Source organism: Miscanthus floridulus, chromosome 11 (assembly GCF_019320115.1).
Source record: "Miscanthus floridulus cultivar M001 chromosome 11, ASM1932011v1, whole genome shotgun sequence".
Taxonomy (NCBI): domain Eukaryota; kingdom Viridiplantae; phylum Streptophyta; class Magnoliopsida; order Poales; family Poaceae; genus Miscanthus; species Miscanthus floridulus.
The window spans coordinates 89250009-89260126 of NC_089590.1; the positions used below are offsets into that span (position 1 = coordinate 89250009).

The 10118-nt window shown below is 46.1% G+C and overlaps 1 protein-coding gene and 1 pseudogene across 1 annotated transcript; one reads left to right on the forward strand and one right to left on the reverse strand.

Annotated features, from left to right (window-relative positions):
* The first annotated feature begins 222 nt into the window (after nucleotides 1-222).
* Nucleotides 223-3187, forward strand: LOC136491707 (BTB/POZ domain-containing protein At5g03250-like; annotated as a pseudogene).
* A 164-nt stretch (nucleotides 3188-3351) lies between these two features.
* On the reverse strand, nucleotides 3352-9715 carry LOC136491708 (MICOS complex subunit MIC60, mitochondrial-like). The gene is made up of 12 exons (XM_066487966.1): nucleotides 9442-9715; nucleotides 9298-9361; nucleotides 7773-8447; nucleotides 7098-7184; nucleotides 6774-6929; nucleotides 6468-6545; nucleotides 6032-6124; nucleotides 5826-5945; nucleotides 5044-5121; nucleotides 4744-4923; nucleotides 4212-4313; nucleotides 3352-3895 (listed from the first exon to the last, which is right to left on the reverse strand). Exons 1-12 carry the CDS (start codon nucleotides 9450-9452, stop codon nucleotides 3665-3667), a joined length of 1875 nt encoding a protein of 624 aa, XP_066344063.1. The 5' UTR covers nucleotides 9453-9715; the 3' UTR covers nucleotides 3352-3664.
* Nucleotides 9716-10118: the final 403 nt, after the last annotated feature.

Below are 10118 nucleotides of genomic sequence, written 5' to 3' on the forward strand. Positions count from 1 at the left end.
GACCGCAAGTGAAGTTTACTCTTTAGACTTTATTAAGACTGACCATGTAACCATTGATCCTACTTTTATGGATCGAAAACAAATGAGTCGAGGCCTAAACGAGACCCAGTGGAGTGTGTGGCTCAATCAGTCAATTGGGATCCGCTCGGCCGCTCGCTCCCGTCGCGCACGTCCTGACTCGGTCCTCAAGTGATCCGGTGCGTGCGTTGCGAGCTGCGACGTCCCCCCAGCTCCCGCCTCCCGCCCGCCCGTCTCCAAGCCTCCCCGCCCGAGTCACGTGGCGCCGGACGCGGCCGCGGCCGCCGATCGGCAGGCGATACTCGCCGGCCGGCCGGACCGACCGACCGAGACCACACGATAGGTTTGTCGTAGTACACTTGCAGTTCTCGCGGTGCCCGGCCCAGCCGCACATTGGGCGCGCCGCGTGCGTGATTTGATCTATCGATCCTTGCGCAGTTGCGCTTCCCTTATCGTCCGTGGGAAGAACCGAACGCCTAGTTCATGGCGGCGGCGGCGGCGACCAGGGTGATCGGATCCAAGCCATCGGACTGCTTCCAGTTCATAGACCCTAATACCTGGTACGTCCTACATTTCCTATCCCCGGCCATGGCCACTGTCCCGTCTGCATGCAGATCGGTTGCGGATTTGTTCTTTTACTTTTGTTTTGTTTCTAGTTGCAGCGCCGGCCTAGTTAGAGTTTTCTTAATTGCATCTGTTGTCTTCAGGCTATAACCTGATCAAAGTTTCCATCTAGGATCGATGATCTTGTAGTAGTAGTAGTAGTAGTTAATTACCGATCCTAATTCCACATCCAAATTTGGATCATACAATACAAATAGGTCCTTACGACAAAGATATTTCTTAACCACTGATCTTTGGAGCTCTTGCAGGACTTGCATCACGGAGCTTGCAAGCGATGTGGTTGTCCAAGTAGGAGAGGTGTCCTTCCACCTGCACAAGGTATTTGTTTTCCCTCACAGTGCTCATCACATGCATTCTCATTTCTCAACGCTAGAGGATATTTGCTTTTTATTAGACTGTCAGATAACTTGCAAGTTTCGAATATGCACGTTTTTCATATGCTGACGACGTGCAAGGTGCAACTAAATCCCATCTGCATCATTCAGATGCCGTTGATCAGCCGTAGCGGTACGCTGAACAAGCTTGTGAACGAGTCCACCGGCGACGACGGCGGCGGCGATGACAGCAAACCGTGCACCGTGCGTCTGGACGACGTCCCCGGCGGGGCGGAGGCGTTCCTGCTGGCGGCCAGGTTCTGCTACGACGTCCAGACGGAGCTGAACGCGGGCAACGTCGTGCCGCTGCGGTGTGCGGCGGAGCACCTCGCCATGACCGAGGACTACGGGGAAGGGAACCTGGTGGAGCAGGCGGAGTCGTTCCTGTCCGAGGTGCTGGCCGGCTGGAACGACACGGTGCGCGCGCTGGACGCGTGCGACGACGCCGCCGTGCTCCCTGCCGCCGAGGACCTGCTCATCGTGCCGCGGTGCATCGACTCGCTGGCGGACAAGGCCTGCGCCGACCCGACGCTCTCCGGGTGGCCGATGCTGGAGTACTTCACGGCGAAGAGCCTCGAGGAGACGGCGATCTGGAACTGGCATCGGTGCCGCCGGGTGGCCGCGGTCGCCGGGCGCGGACTGGTGGTACGAGCAGGCGTCCTCGTTCGGGCTGCCCGTCTACAAGCGGCTCATCGCCGCGGTGCGGTCCAGGGGCATGAGCCCCGAGAACGTCGCCGGCTCGCTGATGCACTACGCCAGGCGCCACCTCTCCGGGCTCAGGCGGCGAGGAGACAACAGCGACGGCAGCAGCCGCGGCGTCAGAGCCGGAGCGTCGGGGACCGCGGCCGTGCTCTCGGCCGGCGACCAGAGGACCCTCCTGGAGGAGATTGTTGCGCTGCTCCCTGTCGAGAAGGGCGTCACCCCGACGCGGTTCCTGCTCGGTCTGCTCCGCGTCGCAACGGTCCTGCACGCCGCCGCGGCGTGCCGGGACGCGCTGGAGAGGAGGGCCGGCAACCAGCTGGAGGAGGCCGCGCTGGGGGACCTGCTGATACCCAACACCGGGTACTCCGCGGAGACCCTCTACGACGTGGACAGCGTGCAGCGGATGCTGGAGCAGTTCATGGTGACGACGCCGCCTGCGTTCGCCGCGTCGCCGGAGACCACGGACGAGGGACAGCTGGTCGACGCTCCGCCGGCCGAGCTCAGGCCTGTCTGCTCGGTGGGCAAGCTAGTCGACGGGTACCTCGCGGAGGTCGGGACGGATGCCAACCTCAAGCCCTCCAAGTTCCAGACCATCGCCGCTCTCGTCCCAGACTACGCCCGGGCAATCGACGACGGCCTCTACCGCGCCATTGATATCTACCTCAAGGTAAAAGCAACAGCTCACCATTGTTCTTCTTCTTGATCGATCTGCCTGCTGCACCTGAGTCTTGAATCGACTGGATAATCATGCTGCACTTGTGTTTGTCCGTGGCGCGACGCAGGCGCACCCGTGGCTGACGGACTCGGAGCGGGAGCAGCTGTGCCGGCTGATGAACTGCCAGAAGCTGTCGCTGGAGGCGTGCACGCACGCGGCGCAGAACGAGCGGCTGCCGCTGCGGGTGGTGGTGCAGGTGCTCTTCTTCGAGCAGCTGCGGCTGCGCACCACGGTGTCCGGGTGGTTCTTCGTGTCGGACAACGCCGACCAGGGCTCCAGCTCCGACAACTGCGTGCTGCCGCGGAGGAGGCCCGACGATGACCTCGACTTCGCGGCCGGGTCCGAGGTGACGACGGAAGAGGACGGCTTCGCGGCGGCCAGGCACGACGAGCCGTCGTCGCCTTCGCTGAGCGTGGCGGAGATCCACCGCCCGGGGAAGCCTAAGAGCGCCCTGAGCAGGCTGTTAGGGAAGCTCGGGCTCTGCGGGAGGTCTTCGTCGCGGCAGCAGCAGCCGCCGCCGCTGCCGGGCGCCAGCGACAAGAGGCGCAAGTCTTTCGATTTCGGGTGTTGATAACGGAAGGTTTAGGCGTGCATTGGTTTAGACGTGCGTGAATTAATCTGTTTGAGATGTAGCAATACGATTTGATGATGATATTACTCGTAGGTACAAAGTTCATTGGTTCATTCTTTTCGGATTGTTTTGCTGGAACACAAGTTTTTATTTAGACCGTTTGCAAATTTCTTATCAGGTAACGTTGAGGATTTGAGATGCATAAGATGTCTCCTAAGGTTCTTTCGTCCACTATGTTACAGTGTCATCTGACCCCTTGTTGAACTGCTACATGACTATACCTACAGAGAATCCTTCAGCAATTGTGTCCAAAAATCATTGCTTTAACTGGCCACTAAAATGTCTACAACAGCAAGTAGCTACAGGGCAAAACTTATTAGCTCTGTTTACATGAGGAAAGTTAGGCAGGGGCCCACTTTGAAACCGGGTGGCTCCTATAGTATTGTATCTGATTTTCTCGTTCACCATCCACGCATTTGCAACATATGGCCCTGTTCGCTTCGCCGTGACTGATTTGTTGAGAAAGAAAAACACTGTTCCTTCGCTGAAACAGTACGACAAGCGAACAGGGCATGGTCTGGGAAAATATGTGGTTGCACAGAGTACTGAAACCGGCAAAATCCAGTCGAACAAAAGAAAGGAAAAAATGACTCGTCAAACTCATGAGAACGTGGTCGAAGAAGTACAAGCGTGAAGGAGCGCAAGTGTCTGCTCCGCAATGGCGCGCTTCCTGGCTTGCTTCACCCACTCGGTAGCTATCTCCTCTGCTTCAGTTCCATGTAATCCTTGCTCCAAGGCATCAGCTGCTGTACTCAAGTCTCCATCCACAATCAAGCTTTCTACTTTGTTTATAAGAGACTCAATGCCATCTCCAGAGTTATCGTCTTTAATCTAAAAACAAATTGAATGATTGCAACTCAGTTTAAAATCCCAAGGATAATAACAACCTACAGCAAGGTACAAAGACTCCAAGAGGCCCAACTAGGGCCACCAGAAGTGGTGGCAGTGACACAACACAGTACCTGTCCTATAAGTAGAAATGAGATACGCTATAGATTTCAGTATTAGCATATCATTAGATGATTCTTGATCAAAAGATCCAGGAACAGCAATAACAGAAAAAATATTTCAGGAACAGCAATATAGAACTCGCAATTGCATGATCACTTATCAAACTGGTCAAAGAAATGATTTCCTTAGCATTTACCTTGATTGAAGAAGCAACACGAGCAACAGCATGTGCCAGGATTCCACCACCACCTGCTGGTAGAAGGCTGAAATGTCTGATAGTTTCCTTCAAGGAGTTAAACTGCACGAGAAAAGATATACTAATTTAGGCATTTAGCTTTTGGGTAGCCAAACTGATGGTTTTAAACAATCATTCATGACAAGAAGCACAGAAAAAATTGTCGTTCGCATTCTTTTTATGCTAATTTAAGTCTAGAACTGGTCAGGGCTCAAAAACCAAAATCTATGCATTTCTTTTTCATAACAATTGCTCAATGCATAGTAAGCAACTAAGCATATTGTCATAGGGAATATTATACATTCTATTTAACTGTAAGTATTCTAAATTCCATAATCCACTCAGAATAATAAAGTATGCTGTCTTACACAGAAATAACTTGATATTTTAGTATAGTATCACATACTCAATAAGAGTATGAACAGATGCCTTCATCCATTGCATCACAAAGAACATACATTTTGTTTTCGAAAAAAGAAGGAGAAGAACATACCTTTTGCTTCAACCCCATCCGTGTATCTGATCCATAATCTAAAACATCTTCCGGGAGCGACGAAAGAGCCAATTCTAACAGTGAATCTTTGTCAATGCCTTCAACAGATTTACGCAATAGCTCCACTTCTGACCGGATTGGTGATCCACTGGATAAAGCGTGTTCCAAAGCAAGAGTGCCCTGCATGGAAATTAAGAATTTTGTCATTATGATACATGAAAAGAGAGGATAAGTTGACCATAAAGCTTTCAATAGTTAGAACTTGGAGGCAAGCACATTAGGGGACTCAAGTTAACTTACCAGAGCAAGCTTATGAACTGAATGACTCTGCCTAGCTTCTTCAGATCGTGCATAGAATGCCATACACAGCGCATCAATCTGAAATCAAAGCACAAAATAAGGGAAGAACCAAGTGCAAGCAAGCTGAAATTATGCATAACTTGTTTTTCTAGCAGTTTAAGATATAATATACTGGCACAGCAAATATATATAATCAAATTTACTGGCTGTAATAATGATTTGCTGGATATAACATCTGGACAGTGTTTGAATGGTAGACTTCAAACAAACCGTGAGAAAGTTGTCGAGGATCCAGGTTCATCATAATCCAGATCATATATTGACATATAGAAAAAGAGTCAGAAATGCTGAACCTACATCACTATAAATGCAGCTTACAGATGAACCAAAATTAAAAAAAAAAATGTTTTTAGACATCCAGTCATTGTGCTGCTTAACATCCTAATAGCATCACTGGCTAAGAATGGGGCGACAGGAACATTCAAAGGGAAAAATGAGTGATAGGGAAGCAGCGTGGGCAGAAACTGCCACTACTAGTATTCGGTAGTCAGTACAATCCAAAACAGTACATAATACTCTAAATCAGAGAGTTCACAACCACATGTGCACCAAATCATTTAAGTTAGACAGGCCTCCGTTTTGCAAAACAGAGGTGCAAAGCCAATTTAAGAGGCACCACAGTGCCAGTAGGCCCGACATGCATTTTAAGCTAGTTCACATCATGAAAACCTCTAATAGCCATTTAGAGCGCAGCCCTAAACAAAATTGCATTAAGTCCTTACATTGAGGTTTGCTTCAGCGATCTGTTCAATCTGGGATGCTTTCTCTTTTGCAACAGCAGCAGCCAGTCCAGCTTTTGCTATCTCTTGAGCCTTCTCAATTTGTTGGCTTGTTTCTTCATCCTGTTAAATCAGTAGTACTAAGTTCAGTTACTTAATGATTTTTTTTTTAGAGAAGAGAACTTAAACATATATCGAATCTGACACACCTTCCTCTGCAGCTCATCCTGCAATTTTTGTTCAGCCTTTTCTTGCAGTTCCTTTATTGCAGCAGCATTCTTCAGTTTCTCTTTCTTTAGCTCCTGAGAACAGCAAGATAATTGAAAATCAGAAATTCAATGCAAACAAAAGATTCATATATAATTTTAGCCTACATTGAATAATGTGAAGATACCATGCATATCATACCGAGAATATTGTGCACTTTGCTTTAAACTGTGGTGTTTTTAAAAAGAAGAATTAAAAAAATATCCAGACTGACACAGGAAAACAGAGCCTCACATGATATAGCTATACTAATTAATTTTACAAGTACACTATGACAGCCAAAGCTCTAGTTAAAGGCACTAGAAGTAGTATTTCCTACATTTTGAAATCTAAGGAAACATAATATGGATCAAATCATTAATCATGTCTACTTCATACCTTATCGAGAATTGCTGCCTCCTCTGCATACATTAGTTCCCTTGCCCTGGTGTCTTTCAGCTCCTTTTCATACTTCTCCTGAGAAAATGCAAAGCATAGCACATAAAACAATACTATCCAATGCCTAATTTAGGGAAAGGTTAAAGGTTTGTTGACTGCTTAAAATCCACAATAACTATGGGCGTTAATATAAGTGAGGAAAATAATAGTGTAAACCACAAAGGTAAACTAATGTTGAACCTTATATCCTCAGCAAATAAAGACCATAGATAAGCAAAAAAGATAAAATGTAAATGAATAGCACACCTTCAACTTTCTTCTCTCTTCTGAATACATGTATGCATCTACATCTGCCTGCTTCTTTTCGGCAGCATGAATAGCCTCAATGATATCAAGTACAATCTTACCATCTTCAGAAGTTTTTTCACGAACAACTTCATCACTTCTTTTTTCCTTAATGGTCTGTTTTTTTCAGAAAAAGAAAAAAAAAGAGGATAATCAAGTAAATAACATGGAAGAATTGTCATTTAAGTGTCATCAAGTTATTTCTAGACACCTCTTTGCCAATAGAAAGTCATTTATCATATTGTTATACTCTAAAAACATTAGAACATTCAACATTGAACTTACTGCATCTTTTGAAACATCAGGTTCATCTTGCAGTAAATATGTCTCAGCAAGAGATTTCTGTTCAACAGCAACAGCTCCAGTGAGATCCTACAGACAAGGATCGATTCAATAATCACTTAATCAGAAACAACATCATCAACCATTGAGAAAACAGGATAGTAATATAGAAGAGTTTCAACATTTGTGCTAGATGGATACTACAGATGGAGGATGCTGAAGTGATGACAAAAAAATAAAATAGTTTATAACAATGTAAAGCTAAACTTTGTGGGATCCCTGTGACAAAAACAAACAGCTCCAGTACTCAAATTAACAGTCCTATAAATCAAAACCAGTTCACAATCAAAATGTGTTCAAGAGTGCCAGCTGTCTGGTCAAGTTAAGTAGTCATAGACAAACATAGATGCATCAATGCAACAATAAACCGTGGGACATGCACACTATGTAAGGCCTACCTACACTGATTTATGTAAATCAAACTGCAAGAGAATTTCATTTGCAATTTTTAGGAATTTAATAAGACCAATAGGGCCTGATATAGAATCCATGTTACACTCAGAATTTGTTCAAGTGCCAATTTGGAACTAGGAAACAAAGATACTATCCTCTATCGATCAACAGCAAATGTTATGATAAGAAGGCAAGCAATGACCACAGAGGAATATATTAATATACCTTTGGTGCATCTGGATCTGTGGGGTGATCATAAGTACTAACTGTTGTTGGGGTTGACTGTACAGGAGGAACTGTGCTGTCTATCTTATCAGTTTGCTGTTCATGAGGAACTTCACCAGATTCATTATCATCGATGGGAACTGTCTTTAGCTCAACTGCTGGAGAATCTTCAGATGGCATTTTAGTATCAGATCCATGTTCATCTGGAGCTTGATGTGTCTCATGGGCTAGGGTTTCTGATTTCTTTTCCTTTGCAGGAACAGGCTGATCCCCATTGGTTGGAACCTCTGGTGCCCCCACCCTGTCATTTCGAACATCCTTTGGAGTATTAGCCTCATTATTACCCTCTTGAACAATCTCAGTGTTTGGTACTGACACGTTTTGTGTCTGGTCAACCTTCTGTTCAGAAGGAATCTTCAGATCTTCATACACCTTTACAGCATCTTCCTTCTTTAAGCTAAAAGGCAATTTCTTGTCCTTAAATTGAAGATCTATATAACCAAGTTGATGTGCACCCATAGCTGCTGCACCAACCACAAGAGTTCCAAGAACAAGCTTTGAAACATTACTTCCCAAATGAGAAGGTTGTCCTTGAGGACCTGGGGCAGCATTTTGTGTAGAACTCTTTGGAGCTGCCTTTGTGGAGTTGCTTCTAGATTTAAGGAATGTTGGACTCTGGACCAGATAGGTCATGTCAGTTCCACTGAACATATACTATCTAGACAAGCTTTATGAAAGCAGTAGGAAAAAATAATTACAGCAGGATTATATTCGGTGCTCTGCATGGGAAAAAAACTGGCCATAGCATACTAAGATAAAAGAATCTCCGACCTCGTGAGGATTAGCCAACAAACAACATGGCCATATGTAACACGACTCCAATCCAAGTGGGATATAGCATTCCATTGTGACATGAGCTTAAGTATCACAGCTAAAATAACTCCATCCAAAGCTTACTAAAACAGGAACCAATAACATTACAACAATCAGGCAAGCAGGGAACAGCTGCAAACTCTCATAGAAAATAGGTTTTCCTGATTAAGAAAATAAAGCATCTCAATAATCTGTGTGGAGATCAGTATGCCAGTCACCAACAGTAATCCATTATGACATGAGCTTAAGTATCCCAAGATTGAATACCTAAACCAAACATGAAATGGGATTGATATTACTTTCATAACCAATAAGTAGACATCACTATTAGCTTGAGTCCCCTCATCATCCTAGATCCTGGAACTTTTTCAGACAGGTGAACAAGGGGATCAGCACACCTGTCACAGCGTCACAGCATTGTATTCCAAAAAATCCTTGCTTATTTAATTCAATCTCAAAATGTGCAAACTCTAGAATCCCCTACCGTTACACCATATACAATTACCAGCCTTAGCAGCATTTCCAAACTAATGAAGGCAGCAGCAATCTAACTAGCTTATTCACCAATTCAAAAGTCTCCTGACTAAGCTCAATCTTCTAGCATAACAGACAACAACGAGAACAAACAACCAACGGGAACGGAACCAGCTACCTCGCCGGAGATCGGTCTGGGGACCCTCGCGAGAGACCGCAGCGGGCGGAGATCCCGCATGAACCTGCAGTGTCAGGAAGAACACAGCATTAGGCATCGAAACCCTAGGGTGTCGTGGGTTGAGACCAGAGTCAGTGCCCGTACCGGCGCAGCATGATGGGCGATGTCACTGGAGACCACCGTCCCTTGTTCTTCTCGCCGCTGGGGTGACGATGAGGAAGCGGAGGGGCAGTCGAGCGATGCGGCCCCGATCGCTCTGCACGGCCACCGCCCCGTGCCGTGCGACGGCGGCGGCGGCAAGGAGGAGGCGGCGGAGGGGAGGGGAGGGGAGGCGAAGGGGGAGAGCGGCGCGTCGCCGGACAGCTTCCTGAACGAGCGCTTGGAGAAGTTGGGGATAGTTCGAGGTTAGGCCCCTGGAATGGAATGCTAGAATTTTTAGTGATTCTTGTGTCTTTATTACATGAGAATAAACTGCTTCCGATAAAACTTCTATGTCCCTGTTGGTTTCGCTGAAATTTATCTTAGGCTGATTTATTATTCGAGAAAAATATTTTTCATTTACTGAAAAATACTGCTAAAAATTATTCTTTATGTTCCAACCAAAGATCTAAAATAGAAGAAAATAGTAAAAAGCGTGTTCCAACAAAAGATCTAAAGTAGAAGAAAATAGTAAAAAGCTGCATATGAAATGGAAAGTTATAATTCTACCAGTCTCAAATGCGACTTCACCGATCACACACTACTGCCAATATACCATACAAAAATTTATATAAAAAAGTGTCTCTCATCATACATATTAGGCTTTTTGCATTTTTAGCTAT